The 15643-nt window shown below is 46.9% G+C and overlaps 1 protein-coding gene across 2 annotated transcripts in view; it reads left to right on the top strand.

Annotated features, from left to right (window-relative positions):
• The window catches only part of LMF1 (lipase maturation factor 1), a 162880-nt gene that overhangs the window by 127377 nt on the left and 19860 nt on the right, over window positions 1-15643 (top strand). For both annotated transcript variants that reach the window (XM_085237239.1, XM_085237238.1), the window contains 2 exons: window positions 10546-10720; window positions 13105-13258. In XM_085237239.1, coding sequence (XP_085093365.1) covers window positions 10546-10720; window positions 13105-13258 — 329 coding nt within the window. The remainder of the gene's footprint in view (window positions 1-10545; window positions 10721-13104; window positions 13259-15643) is intronic.

Below are 15643 nucleotides of genomic sequence, written 5' to 3' on the forward strand. Positions count from 1 at the left end.
GCAAATGAAATGACACCTGTGATCTGCCCGGTGCACACCATGGTGCAGGTCTGTCCATGCAGTGCCTGGGTGCAGGGCCATCAGCTTCAGGTCCTCCTGAAGCCGTGCACTGCTCTCCATCCTCCAAAGCCTGCATCCGTTTCCAGGAGTGCATCCAGCCAGCAGCACAAGCAGCCCATGTAACTTTTTCACTTTTTTGACAGTTTTATAACCTTAAATTTGCACCTTATGGAAAACTGTGACGCTTAATGATGAATTACCATGTTGGAATTTTTCTTATGATGTCTTAATATTCGAGGTTGTAGCAGACCTCAGCAGAGAGGAAAAATAAAAACCTGCAGCAAAATGCTCCCAGAACAACTTGTCTAGGCAAGTATCGCCCAGCCCGGCGCTATCCAAAATACGTGGTTATATTTAGTGCTGTTTTTTTAAAGCTGTCATGCTCTTTACTAGGTGGCAAGCACAAATCCGAAACCAGCTTGAAAGGAAGCTATGAAACAATTTCTCATGGATGCATTCTTCAATCACTTTTAGTAAGAAACTCGCTTCCCATAGTGCAAACCAGATGCTGGTTGGTAACCACAGCAGGCAGGAGCTCTTCATTAAATGCTTCTGTTGCTGCGCTCCAAGAATGCCTTATACAGTGCTAATGGGAAAAAAAAATAATTCTATTATTTTATAGGGTCAGCTTCCAGCTTACTTCCCTTGCTTTATCTTGTGTCGGAGTGCCTCCAGCAGTGACAGAGCTGAGTACCAGGTTGGAGCTGCTCACGCTGCCATAGAGCAGCAGGGTAGACCTGGCTTCCTGGGGAAGGTGCCCAGAGTTGGGTCAGTCCCACATTCCATTTTGATAGATGCTCCAATTCTGACTGGAAGTGTTTCTCCCCACTCTGCTCATCCTGCACCAGCAGAGCCCGCTGTCCCCATCCAGCACAACTCATCTGGAGATAGTGCTGGGGCTGGACTTCAGCTCGATGTGGGCTATAAAAGCACTTTTAATGAGCAGGACGGAGCTGGTTAGTGAAATGCTTGGACCGTTAATAGATGTAGGACTTTTCTAACGTGCTGTTTGACTTTATTGATGAAATGAGCTAATCGGAGCGAGCGCTGTGTGAGCGCTGAGTGAAGAAATCCAGGCGTGCTCTGCAGTAACAATTCTCTGGTTTTGCACAGCGCTGTTGTTGTCATATGGATGGATCCTAAAGCATGACCCAAAGCAGTGCAGAGCTCTGCGCTTCTGTGGGGTCTGTGGGTGCTGCAGGGCTCCCACTGCCCCATCCTGGCTGGGCCCTGGGGTTTGGACCTCCTGCACCCCGCTCTGCAGAAAATTCCACGCTCTCCTTTATGACCATGAGTAATCAGGAACTCGGGTTTGCGTCCTGTTTCAGTGTCCGCACAAGGCCCCATAATTACATGCTTATACGGTTTTCTCAGGACTGAATCAGGGCCAGATCATGATCTCATGCTGGTGCAAACCAACGGGTTCTTCCATGCAGGAACTCTGTCCGAGACCTGAAGGACTCAGCATCACCCCTGGAAGGGCCCTTCTTCCTCCCAGCAGAACCTGCCAGTCAAGTCAGCTTTCTGGAGCAAATTAGAGTAAAATCAGGAAAGAATTAGCTGAGATGGGTCCTCTGCCTGTAGGATGCTGCTGGAACGCTGGCTGGGGCTTGCTGCTCGTTGTTGCTCTTTGCCCTTTAGTGAGAGGAGGTCCTGACAGGTTTCTGCCATTGGGTATCTTTGACAGCTTCCCCCTTTAGGAAGTAACTTTACCGTCGGGGATGGAAAGATGATGATAATTCAGAGCAGAGTAGCAAAAAATTCCTTCCTTCTGTAAAATTATTCTTTCATTTTATATTGTTCCAACACTCTGCATAAACACTCCTTCGGCAGTGATTTAGCCTGTAATGTATTAATGGGGAGTGCTGTAGCCTGCAGCGAAAGAGGCGATGGATGGAGCAACGCTGAGAGGTATTTTACATAATAAGGCTGCGGAGCGGAATAAATGTGTCAAAGTCAGAAATTCAGAGGCATCCCAACTCCACAGGTCAGGATGGGAGGCAGGTTGTGTTTCAGACCCAAAGCGAGCAACCGATCCCAAATTCACACACAGTTCTTTGGCAATTGAGTTAAATGTATAAAATTTCCTAGAACAAAAAAGCAAACTTGTCCAAGTCCTTGTGCTTTACCATCGATAAAAGACGCTTGTTTAACTTAACCCTTCAGCACTGGGCTTCCCTCCTGTGCCCCAGTCCCGGAAGGGGCCATGTGCTGAGCTCAGGGTACATTCTGCTGTGAGGCTGTTGGGTAGGGCCATGTGCAGGAACACCATCACTCCTCTTGCACTCTCTTGCCTCTCTTTAAAATACTTCCCACTGAAAGTCTGGAAGTTGTGCTTCTTCCTAGAAACACTCCGCCCTCAGATCCCATCAGCGGTGGGAACTGCAGTAGGTGGTTCATACGGCTGCAGATTAAAGTGTGTATGGGTTGAAGCATTCCTATTGCCTTGCACAGAGATGAAGAACAAATGTCACGTCTGTCGCACGAGTGGGAAGGTTTGGGTTCCCAATTGCTTTTGCACAATACTGTTTATAACTTCAGAGCAGGTGCTGAGAGTGGGGGCTGCAGAACCTTTACAGCACAGTTTGGAATGCATCGAAATCTGCCCCGGCTCACGGACAGGTTTTAGTCGAGATTGCTGCAGGGTTCCATTTGTGTGTATGTACTTAGTTTATTCATCAATATTTGCATTATACATTTATAAGTTCAGGAGAGTGCCAAACAGTTGAGTGTTTGTACATATTATAAATATTTGCCTCTTTATTAGGCATAAATCTTGGTCTTTTTAATTTAGTTGTTCAAGGCCCAGTCATGGCTGCTCAGAAAAATAAAAATCTGTGTGTGTGTGACTTATACATTACACTGAATTCTAGCTAATTGCTCTGGCTCTAAATGAACTATGTGCATATCTGTAGAGGCAGAGGGCTCGTTCACCAACTGGAGGTGCACAGCGTTTGTGCAACTGTGCAAGGCATGGCTTGAGGTTTATTATTGTCTTATTTCTGTATTAAATGTGGTAATAATATGTGGGTTCCCTCCTGTCATCTTGTGGGAAGGAAACACGCGGCCTTTGCCTATGAAGTCATGTTTGGGATAGCAAATTTGGGTTATTTCCTGACTCCACAATATTCCCAGTGAGCTGAGGAGGTGTTTCTGCCCTTTTTGGCTGATGGAATTGTTGGCGGAGGTGTCTGAGGGGTGCCCAGTGTCCTGAGGTTAGGTGTGCTCCCAGCAGATAAGGGATGGAGAAAGGAGAGCGCTCTGTTTGGAGCTTAGGAAGTGCACTGAGGCTGTTTGAGCCCTGTGTTTGGGAAGGGAAAAAAAAGCACGAAGTCATAGATCTCGGTTGTCAGAACTGCTACGAGGAGGAAGTTGGAGGTGCTTGCAGTGAGAGCGCAGCCCACGCCGTGCCCTTGCTCAGGGTGATTCACTTACTGGCTTTTCTCTGCTGGGAAAGCAGGAGCAGGTTGTGTTTAAAGAAAAAACAGAAATGCACGTGGGCTGTGCTTCGTAATGTGCATTAGGCTGAGATCACCTAATGCAGAGCCTGTCCAAGAGTAAACTGAAGGCAAGCCACGCTGATCTTACTGGCACTGCTCCCTTTGCTCCTTTTTCTCCTGATCCTCCTGATAGCTTTCTGAATTTCTCTGGGATTCACAAAACTGTTTTCTCTGCTGTGTAAAAGAGAGCAAGTGGACTGAGGTAGTTATTTCCTTTATATTTTTTCTGTGCTCTGCAAAGCAGAGATTAAATCCTCCTCCAAATAATGAGTTAAGAAGTTAACAAGAGATTAAATTAATAATAGGGGAAAATTAAATGTTCTTGCTGTTGTCATTTAATGGGAATTTTTTGCCCATGCCTACAATAACTGTTGGGAAAAACTACATATATAAGTATTTTTCAAACTGGAACCAGATGGGGAAAGGATAGCCTGTTTTTCTTTGTGGGAGGCTATGTTTTCACGGTACGCAAGTAACTGGAGGCACATGAAAACCAAATTTGCCTTTGGAGGCTTGTCCTCCCTATCTCTTCCAGGAAGGACCGGCTTTCGGTGCTCTGAGTTTCAGGCTGTTGTATGAACAGGAGGTTGGCTGCTGGTGGAGCTGCGGGTTGAGGAGGAGCAGGTAGCTGTAGAGCTACAGTGTGCTCAGCTGGAGATAGGGATGGGGACCTGCTGGTCCTGCTGCAGCGAATGCAGCTGCTGTCCACGGAGCATGGTTCATCTTTGCTTCAGATCCTTCATAAAGCCATACAGCCTGGCTTTAACAACTAAGTCATTCTTGGTGACATGCAAGTTCATTGAGGAGCAGTCTTAGGTTTTGGGAGGTCCAGGGGCATGTCCAGAAGATAGAGGGGTCATCATTATCCTGACGTGCTGAGCTGGTCCACCTGTGTAGCACAAATGCTAAGTCACAGCCTGAAACAGTGATTGAGCACCTGATGGGAAGGCAGGGCCAACCCAGGGGAGCTCAGGTGCATGCAGTGCAATGCAATGCACCTGAGTGACTGGGAGGGGTGCAGCCAGGATGCACCCCTTCCCAGACCTCATTTAAGGGTTGGCAGTGGAGGTGAGATGTTTTGCTGGAGATCCCTACCTATCTGAGGTCTTCTAAAGGTAAGCAGCTCTTTTATTTCTGTGGCAGCTGTATTTGGGCTTGTTCTTGTTTGCTGTAGCTGAAGACTTTGACACCCCACTACTATTGTGGTGCTTTTCATCCCGTTAGAGCATTACAAGGTGTGACCCTGGGGACCTGCAGGGGCCAAGGTACTGTGATTCTGGATCCATCAGTGAGCTGGGCTTCTGGGAAGAGGTTGGTTCACTCTGTTGCCGAGCTATCCTGGGATAGCAGAAAAGGCTGGGTAGCTTCCCAAGGCCTCTTTCAGCCTTTTGAGGCTGTGTTTTCCTCTCTTAAAAATCATACTCTTTATGGGCACCTCACTTCTTGCTCTTCTGTGCCCATTACTTAACAGCCCTCAACCATGTTTAGTGGTGTGCAGCCCGTTGTTCCTTTTGTACCAACATACAGTCTGCAACAGAGAATCTGAGCTTCTCGTACCTACTGCATGTTTGTAACAATCTGTGATTTAGAAAATAAAAACCAGCCAAACAAAGAAGTCTAACCTGTAAAAAAGTTATGGGTGTAGGTGCCCATATTCTGACAGAGGGGTTTGGTAACAGTGCAGGGGACAGAAATGTAAGGAATAATTGTTTTTGGGCCTAGAACCAGGAAAACTACTTTTCCAAATTAATCCAGTGAGAGCCATGAATCCACAGTATTTCATATCACACTTCATAAAACTCCAGTCATAATCCATAAAACTGACATTATTAGATTAAAAACCTCAGTTCCTCCTATAAGGAGCTCGCTCATTAGACATGCTGTAGTTTTATAACCTTAAAGTTCCTACCCAATTACCGTGATTAATACTGTGCTTTAATAAAAAATTTTTAAAAATCACCACAGGGTGTGATACCATGTGGGTTGATACCATCTGTTTGTTATAATTGCACATTTAAATATCTTCTAGCAAGAGAAGGACACTTGGTAAACAGGAATCAGAGCGGAGCTGGGAGAGCACAGCCTGTTCTCCACCTTCCCACCTCTCTGTAGAGATGTACCTGGCTTGGTGTGAGCATGATGCACAGTGCATATAGGCTGTAGTTACTGCACACATCAGCAATGGAGCAGCAACACTACTGTGCCCTGCAGCCCCGTGGCTCCTAAACATCTCCTGAAGCTGATGGAATGGATCCAGAGGAAGGCATGAAGATTCTTGGAGGCTGCAGCACCTCTGCTGTGGAGAGAAGAGAAGGCCCTGGGGAGACTTCACTGTGAGCATTTGGTATTCAGAAAGAGCTTAAAAACAAGTTGGAGAGTGACTTCTTATATGATCTGATAGTGATAGGGCAAGAGGGAATGATTTTAAAATAAAAAGGTAGAGATTTAGGTCAGATGTTGAAGGGAAATTCTTCACTCAGAGGGCAGCAAGGCTCTGGATGTGCTGCCCAGAGAAGTGTGGGTGTCCCATCCCAGGAGGTGCCCAGGGCCCACCCATGGCATTGGGCAGCCTGAGCTGGTGGGGGGCAGCCATCACACAACAGAGTGTTGGAAGTGGATGGGCTCTAAGATCCCTTTCAACCCAACCATCCTGTGACTCATTCCATGATTCTATGATTGCCAGGGATTCAAGTGCTCTGTGTGTGGGGAAGTAAGATCTTGGGAAGCTTGGGGATGTGCCTCAAATTGTCCAGCACTGAGCATGCACGCTTTTTGTGTCCCTTCTTAGAGATCTTTGGCCACGTTGCCATGAGTTATGCTGCAGATAGACTCCAGCATTCCTGAGAGCAAACAGGAACCAGCCCAGCTCTGCTTTGCTGCAACAAGGAGGGCAGGACGCAGAGGCTATGGACGTTTTCACGGTGAAAACGAAGACTTTTATAACTGGGTACTGTTAGCCAAAGCAAGCACTGGTTGGAATCGCAGATGATCTGCTGACCCTGGGGTACTGCAGAAGGCAGTGGTTGCTCAGCAGAACTTCAGCCCTAACGTTGGCTGGACAGATCTCACAGCCACCGTCTGCATCCTGCAGGAGCACTGGTAGGACAGCCAGCCCTCCTTGTTGTGAATAACTCCTGGTCATCAGCTTCCAACCAGGAGTGCCATTGGAATTTATTTGCACAGAGCTCTGGGGAGTCACTGTGTACCCCTTCAGGCAGGGGTAGCATTACTGTGCCTTCTGGTTCATGGCTGGGAGAGCTGCAGCTAAGAATGTGTTGGGTTCGTGGTTCCACCCACAGACCAGAAATCACCAAACCTGTATTATTTTTGAATCCCCTTCTTTTGAGGGCTGGTGGAAATAAGATATCTTGCTTCTGACTTCCAAGCAATAAAGAGGTGAATCACTACTGAGCAAAGCCTCTGCTGGACCACCCAGTCGCTCCGTGCAAAGCTGTAAAGTGATCCTCAGCAGAAGTGGCAAAGTGGAGACTGATTTTCTTGATATTACTGTGATTGTGCAAGGCCAATCAAATGGAAAAAAAAGCATCGGGGCTCGCTAACAAAGTGGCTAACTGAGAAGTGTGCTAATGAATGCAGGCTGATTAACATGCATTGAACTGAAAGCTAAACTGCATACGGGTCGCAGGGGGAACGCAGAGCTTATTTACTCTTCTGAGTACAACATGTTATGTTCAAGACCCAACATGTGTGGGTAATTCAGATTTAAATGCTTTCTTCCCCTCTTCCCCCTCGTAGTCCTGGATAATTATCCAACTCAGGATTAAAAAGTTAATTTATTTTTGTTTTTACTAAATAATGGTCAGGACTTTTGTTACTGCGATTGGTCAGATCTTTTTTTTTTTCTTTTCTTTTTTTTTTTCTTCAGGATTATGTGGATCTGCTGCTGCAAATTCTTGCCTGGACTTTGGAAAACTGTAACTTGCAAATCACTGTGTTTTTGTTTTTTTTTTTTAAGTACCAATCTCAAAGGGACATAAATAATCCGGTTTTTAACATTTATGTTGTCATTTTTATTAGTTTTTGTACATATTTTTAATACAACACAGCTGAAAATCTTCAGGCCAGATCTGTGCATGTTAGTGACATTTGGATTGTAGAATTGAAAATAAGAGGTGGTCTCCCAACATACAGGCATAGGCCTCCAACAGGACACCAAGTACACAAAAATGAGCCTCTTTCAGGGGAGGAATGGGCACGCTGGGCAAGTGCACTCAAGGATAAACCATAGGAAACCATAGGGGATTAGTATTTGGGCATGTAGGTATTTTGGGGTGATGTGTAATTAAGACATTGGATTTGTAATTGGGAGATTTGGGTCCTATTTTGGGCTCTGCTGCAAGAGTCCTTAGGTGATCTTGAGTGAGTTTCTGTAAGGTGATGTCTCCAGAGAGACTTGTTGAAATGAGGTGCTAAAATTCTTCCCTTCACTGCCTGTTACACAGCTGTATTCTAATTTTATTTGTCCTGTACTTTTAGATTTAAATTTCTTCAGAACAGGAACTGTGTCTTACCACGGGGTCTAGCAAATCAAAACATGTTGGTCCATGTTGCAGTAAAGCCTCCTCATGTTACGCGAGTCTAACAAAATCCTGATAACAAGCCCAGGGAATCCCTAAAGCCTGTGGAGCTCCCATGGAGCCCTTGCTCCCCATGAGTCCCAGAAGAGCTCTGTTCAGAAGGAGATGCCTCACTCAGAGCCAAGGGCAGTTGGAAGGAATGAGCGCAAAACACATTGCAGCCTTCATGGTATCTCCCAGGGTTCGGCCAAGGACCCACGCTTAGGTTGTAGCTTTTTGGTGTTAGTTGTGGGGTTTTGTGTATGTTAAGAAGGCAGACTCAAAGGAGTGCTTTGCAGGGGAAATGGGAAGTTTCTGATGGTCTCCAGCTCACCAGCAGTCATCTGGTGTTTCTCTTGAGTCTTCAGCTGCCTACAGTTCATGGAATCTTAGAATTGTTTGAGTTGGAAGGGACCTCTAAAGGTCATCTAGTCCAACTCCCAGTTGGGTCCACTTTTCTTTGGGTCAGATCATTGGGTCACCTCACTGGGTCTCCTCTGCAGGGTTTTCGTGTGTCCACAGTGCTCAGAATTCCCCCAAAGCTCCGTCACTTCTTCACTGATGGGAGATTGAGGGCAGGCAGTAGTGACCCCAATTTGGCAGCAGCGTGGTCCCGACTGCTGGGGCACTGTTGTTCCTGCTGTCTTGAAAAGTCTTCCTTGACTACATGCACTAAAAATCATGAGTGAACAGTTCATGGGAGGATAAAGCTCAGCTGTGTAATGGAGAAGTGTTCTTTAAATAGAATAATCATGGTACCAATCAGAGTTACAGCTTTCAGCCCAGCTGGAAGGTGGGAGGTTCTCATTAGTTGCTCTGAAGTCTGCAAACTAAATGGCTTTATTACATCAGAGCATTATTTTTCAATATGTAATGCATGAAGTCAGCTTTATGTCTTCTTTTTTTTTTTTTTTTTGTGGGTAAGATGATGGGACTTTCTTCTCCTTCTTATTTTTTCCTTTTTGTTTTAATATGTCTGAAGAGCAGCTAGTTAATTAGCAGAGCCAGGGCTAAATTCTAAGTAATGTGACTAATGGGGCAGGAATCCAAATCGTTCTCAAGACTGAAATAGTCCTGAGCAGTCATCAGCTGCTTTTCTTGTCTTTATGTGTGGGTTCCCATACTCTGCTGTGCACCAGCATTACTTGCAGCATATTCCTACTCGATGGCAAGACAGTCAGGCCCTGGCAAGGAAGAGGGTTGGGCTGGTGGCTGTTGTGCTGGCAAGGAGTTCTGGATCAGTCAGTTCTCAGCATCTTCATGGGGCTGGTTGCTGCCTTTAGGAACTTGATGGGGCAGGTGGAATGGAATGGGGCTTTGTGACGTGTAGGGCAGCACACCCACTGATAAGGAGCAAAAATCTCTGTGCTGTGCTTGGAGAAATTGCTTGTGTGTACAGAGACTTGTGTGAATGGTTTGCTTGCAATAGGAACTGGATGCTGCAGAGGAGAACCAGCAATTGTTCTGTGTGCTTGGTTTATGGGGCTGCAATGAAAGGCTCTGTGGAAGTTGGGGTGTACCTTGAACAGAGGTGCAGCTGCATCTTCACTGCAGCTCAGGGATGGAAATGGCAAGGAAGTGACATCATGCAGCTGAGGGAAGGCTGCAAAATGAAGCCATATGCTGTGAAGATGTGATTCATGGCCAAGGCCAAATGGGCTGTGCCCAAACACCACTGCTGTGCACTCATTAGGACTTGCTGGAGAACTGGGACGCAAGAAGGTTCCTTCTGTTTTTCAAGTCATTGTAATAGCAAGAAAAAGTAATGTGTACCTACAAAAGGTCTTTTTTTCAATGTACACAAATATTTACAGAGACTCCTCCAAAGGCTCACAGATTTTTCCACTTTCTATTCCTTACACATGAAGAAAGTTCTCATAAATGGGCAATAAAAGCTAAAATTAAAAACGTGTCTTAAAAAAAAAAAAAGCATGCTTCTATATTTAAAGCTGCCCTTTAATTAGAAGGTCCAATATTTCCTCTTGAAGGGTTGCAGAAACATTGATTTCACGGACATCATGGTGATGATGAATGAGCCCTTGTTGCTGTGTGGGGTTGGGAGCAGGAGGAGTTCTGCTTTCTCCTTAGTGCTGGGGCATGGCATGGTGAGAACTGTCTGGGTCACCTGTCCCAAAGCTGTGTGATGAGCAGGGGTCTCGTGCTGCTTTCCCATTGCAACATTTGAGTTCCCCTGGTAGAGGAGCACCAGCTCAGCCAAGGGCAGAGCTTTGGGTGCTGCTGTGTGTTTAGGGCTGCTCAGACCAGGCTGGGCTGAGAACCAGACCCAATCCAGGTGTTTCCAAAGCTGTTTTTAAGGGAGTTGCATTCAACAAATCCTCAAAGAGGTGGGAGCTGTGGAGCATCCTCCAAACTCTTCAGCACCGTCTGCTTCCTTCTTTCCGCTTTAGGTGCTGCTGATCATCAGTGGGAACCTGAGCTTTCTCAACTGGCTGACCATTGTGCCCAGCATCGCCTGCTTCGATGACCGCAGCCTGGCATTCCTGTTCAGCCCCGGGCGTGGGGGGGTGAAGGAGCGTGTGCTGCAGCTGCAGGGCAGCAGTGAGCAACCCCCCGCAGGGCTAGGTGAGTTCTCTGGGGAGGAGGAATGTAGCAAAGAGGTGTGTTTATCTCAAAGGCTTTCTATCATCTCTTTCTGGAACAAACATGAGTGGACAAGGAGAAAATTCTGCCCCCTACGTGGTTCCCTCTGGGACGTGAATATTATCTGAACGTTGCACCCTGATGGATGTGTGCAAAGCCAGCAGCTGGTTTGTAAATCTCTGCCGTGTCGGTGCCACTAGAGGGCATGTCCCAGTGCAGGTACAGTGCTGCCTGCATAGGGAGTGCAGCTGGGTTCCTGGCTTTGTGCTCACCAGCCAGCATCAGACTCCAACTTGAAATAAGCAATGTAGAATTGCACCATTTCACTTCTGATCTATTTTATTTTGTTTTGACTATTTAAAGTCAAAGATGAAACACCCAGTGCAGTTTTGGGGCAAGGAGCCCATGGGCATCAGAGCATAAGTAGCTGAGGATGGGGCTGGACTGCTCAGGAAAAGCAGAACTGATTATTGATTTACTGTGAGGCCAGCAGATCTTCCACGGGCTGAAAAAAGAGCTCAACATCCTGCTTGGAACAGGAGAGCGGAGCAGCTGCTCCTGGCCATGCCTATGGGGAGGGAATTGCCCCAAAGCATCCCAGATTCCCCAGAGGTAAGGTGGAGGCAAACTCCTGTTCATACCAGGAACACGAGAAAGCAAATACAAGGGGGTCTGTAGCTTACCAACAGGTATTCATGTTGCTGTGATGCTTCCCTTTGGAGGGAGTTTTCAAACAGCCTGGCTCCAGGAGGTGCACAAGCAGCACGGGGGTATTTTTCATGGGGCTGTGAAACAGATGTACAGTTTTATTTGTAGTATTTTTGTAAACTGCTTACTAGCGACAAATTGCCTGTAATATCAACAACAATCACAGATGCTCATTTTTAAATATACTGAACATCTGTCAGAGGAGTGAAAAATGTCAACAAGACAAAGCATCTGTCTCTAGTCCTTTCTCCTATACCAAGAAATGCAGCTTATTGGCCAGAGGCAAGGCTTCCCGCAAGGCTGATGTAGCTTCATTAAGTGTTCTGTGTCCTATATTACATACTTTGTTGGGATTGGATTGTAGATGTGTCCCCGTGCTGGAATTTAAAACAAACAAACAAAAAAAATGTTGGGGGGGAATTTTAAAGTAATATGGATAAATATTCAGCATGAATTTGGTTTTCTGCATGTTTTTCTGCTAACAAAGCAGAGGCTGTTGAGCTGGCACTGATGGGCTGTGTGGCAAGAGGCTCAGAGGAGCTCTCACCCCTGGGTCACAAGAGCAGAAGACAGGAGGGTGTCCCACTTGTGACCTGGTTTGACAGGATCTGACTGCATCCTCATGTGCGTATTTCCCACTGGGAGCTCCAATTCCCACCACTAGTGCTTGGCTCCTGTCTGCTCATCCAGACCCCGTTGGCTCATGGCCTTTCCCAAGTCTTGCTCCATCCTCGCTGTATTCTCCTGTAGTAAGCCCTTTTCCTCCTGTGACAACGTTGCTGTCACCCCATAGGTACGGTGACAGTTGCAGCATCAGGACTGAGAAGGGCAGGATCCTGTGAGCCCTTTAGCTGCAGGAAGTGGAGGACAAGCAGAGCGTAGGGCCAGAAACTGACTCGTGGAGCTGGGTCACAGTTAAGGGATCGTGCAGTGCTCTGGGGCTGAGCCTGATCCTTGCTTGCAGCTACAGAGTTCACTAAAGAGACAGAATGCTGCCCGAGCACCCCACAGTGGTGCAGAGTGACGGGGGGGGCATCTTGGCGAGCTTCTTTCCAAATCCAGTGCTGCTCCAGAAATGTTCTCAGACTAAACAATTATTAATAGCTTCTGAGAGGGGTTCAAATAAACATCCCTCTCCTGCAGAGATAAGGGGAAAGCTGCGTACTATTGCTTTGAATCTGATCCGTTGGCTGTTAATGTTAAACAAATTAAAACGGCCATAAACATAGGAGCCCTTCAGAGGTCACTGCTGCTTATTTGTCTGATTGCAGCAGGTTTCTCCCTAACTCCAAATGCCACGTGAATGCAGCACAGCCAACAGAGCACAGTTCCTGCATTAATGATAAGGGGTAGGGAACTGCATAGGGAGGATAGGGGTCTGGATGAGGACAGATAGGGAAAGGCAGAAACGAGCCTGGGTGGTGAGAGCCAGATAGAGCCCAGGAGGTGATGCTGAGCAAGGTGCAGGTGCCAGCTGTGTTCTTTCCCCACTTCCAAGACGATGATTAATCTCACATTTTAGACATTTTTCTTTTTAGCCCTTTCTCAGACTATTTAGAGAAAGGCAGATCTGCTCAGCGATAGCGGCTGGCAGCAGCACCAGCTGTTTGCTCCTGGCTGTGCTCACAACCCTCTGCTCTGCTCTCATGTCCCTCCAGGATGCCACATCCGCAGGGTGGTGAACATCTCCTTTGGGCTCCTGATTGCCTACCTCAGCGTGCCTGTCGTCATCAACCTGCTCAGCTCCAGACAGGTTATGAATACATCCTTCAACCCCCTCAGGATAGTCAACACCTATGGAGCTTTTGGAAGGTATTGCATTTTGATGGCACACTGCAGAATCACAGAACCATAGGGTCATTCAGTCCAACTTCTCCCTAAGGCAAGTTCCCTGGAGCACATTGCAATGGGACACGTCCAGGTAGGTTTAGAATATCTGTGGAGAAGGAAACTCCACCTCCTTCCTGGGTAGCTTGCTCCAGGGCTCTGCCACCCTCACAATAAAGAAACTTTTCTTAGAGCTTCCTGCGTTCCAGTTTGTGACGCTCGTCCTGTAGCTGGGCACCACCAAAAAGAGCCTGGCCCCATCCACTTGTCTCCCACCCTTTAGGTTTTTAATAGAATCATTATGAAATGATTGGAAAAGGTCTCTAAGATCAAGTCCAACCATCAACACATCCGCACCATGCCCAATCATCTCCTTGCTTATAAGGCCACTCATTACTAAGCATTGATGAGATCCCTCTCTTCCCCAGGTTGAACAGCCCTGGGGCTCTCAGCGTTTCCCCTTCAGGAGGTGCTGCAGGCCCCCACCATCTCTGTAGACCTCTTGGTTCTCTCCAGCAGTTCACTGTCTGCTTTGGACTGGGGAGCCCAGCACTGGGTGCAGTGCTCCAGATGTGGCCTCCCCAGGGCAAAGCAGAGGGGAGGAGAACCTCCCTCACCTGCTGGCCTCACTGTGCAATGCCCCCAGGGTCCCATTGGCCTTCTTGGCCAGCAGGGCACACTTCTGGCTCGCAGTCACCTGTTGGCCACCAGGACTCCCAGGTTCTTCTCCATAGAGCTCCTTTACAGCGGGGTCTTATAGCTCTCCACTGTCAGCAGCAAGAAGTGTGGTCCAATAGCCTTAAATCCAAACAGAAATCTTTCCAGTAGCCGTAGACTTGGAATATCTGTTTATGAGAGAGAAAGAGAAGAAGGAGCAGGTTTCTTTCCCACTGAATTATAATTTGTTTTCTTTGAGCTACTTTTAGTGAGCTCATTATACTGATGGAGCAGATGTAATAGCGGGATGAAAATATCCATAAGAGAGTTCATCCAGTGGATATTCCTCACCATCACCAGCCCACTTTATTTATGGTGAACTTCTCTTCCTGTGCGCATGTTCGTTGTCCCTCATGTAAATATTCACATAAGCTGTTGGGTAGCAGATTTAAGGCCAACAAAAGGAAGTGCTTTTTCCAACGAGTGACTTGGGGAATTCATTGCTACAGGAAACTGCGGAGACGAAAGTATAAATGGGCTCAAAAAAAAAAAAAAAAAAAAAAAGCAAGACAGATGGAGAGGACAGGCCCAGCAGTCTGGCTGCTGCCGTCAGCTCAGGAAATCCCAGTGAGGGCTGCGAGATGGGGCTGGACAGGGGAAGCACCTCCACCTGCATTAGGAACCTGAGTCTGGGTTTGGGGCACAGGCCAGCAAGTTTAGGCAACCTGCAGTCCGTGGTAAGTGCTGCCTCTCCTTGATCAAAACACCTGTGAAAATGCTGAGAAACACCTCGTGCTTATGGAGAACTAGCCAACTGAGTTAGGCAACCTTGTCCTGAAAGCTTGCAGCTGAGGAGCACAAGGCAAAGAGCATCAAGGTGGAATGAGCAGAGTGCCACCACAGAGGTGACAACAGAGCCAGTTCTCTCTGCACACATCTTGGGTTTGGCTGTGCTGCTGCCTCCCTTCCCCAGGGGCTGCTCTGGGTTGGTGGGCTGTGAGCAGGTCTTGTAGGAGGAGCAGCAGTAATTGGGCTTTTATGAGAGCATCAGGTTGGGAGGAGCAGGGCCCCTTGTGAGCTCTGGAGGTGCAGAGCACACCTGCAGGGCATCACATGGATAGGCTGTTTTCTCCAATATTTTGAACTGCAGACATTATAGGAAAAATAACAAATGTAGGGGAAAAAAACCCAACCATAATTAAAAATACCAGTGCTAAAAGGTTATGGAAAACACTAAAGTTTCTCCATTTTTTCCGAGAGAAAGAAATAACCCCTGAGCCTCTTTGAAGGCTAGAGTGGTGAAGCTACGGGAGATTGTTTTCTTTGGGTTGTTGTTCTTTTTCTTCTTCAGTCTATGGTTTCTGCTTCAGCAGTTACCAGAACCTAAAGAGCATGTGATGAAATGCTGCTGTAATATGTTTGTAATTCCAGCCTATGTAAACCAATAAAAAGAGGATTGCAGCTTATAATGAATATACGATTATGTGAAACTTGACATATTTTGAATCACACAGTAGGAACATACTTTTATTAGTAATTTGGTGTCCTTGATTTACAGTGTGTTTCTAACCATTGGGCAGCTGGCCAGGGCTCATAACTCAGCCCAGTGTATAATATGGAACTTGGCTGGAGAATCCAGAAATCTATTAAACGGAGGTAACAATTATAAGCTGAGATGCGCAGCGTTCTGTGGGCTGGAGGCATCTATCACTG

The sequence above is a fragment of the Meleagris gallopavo genome, chromosome 16 (assembly GCF_905368555.1).
Source record: "Meleagris gallopavo chromosome 16, MGAL_WU_HG_1.1, whole genome shotgun sequence".
NCBI lineage: Eukaryota > Metazoa > Chordata > Aves > Galliformes > Phasianidae > Meleagris > Meleagris gallopavo.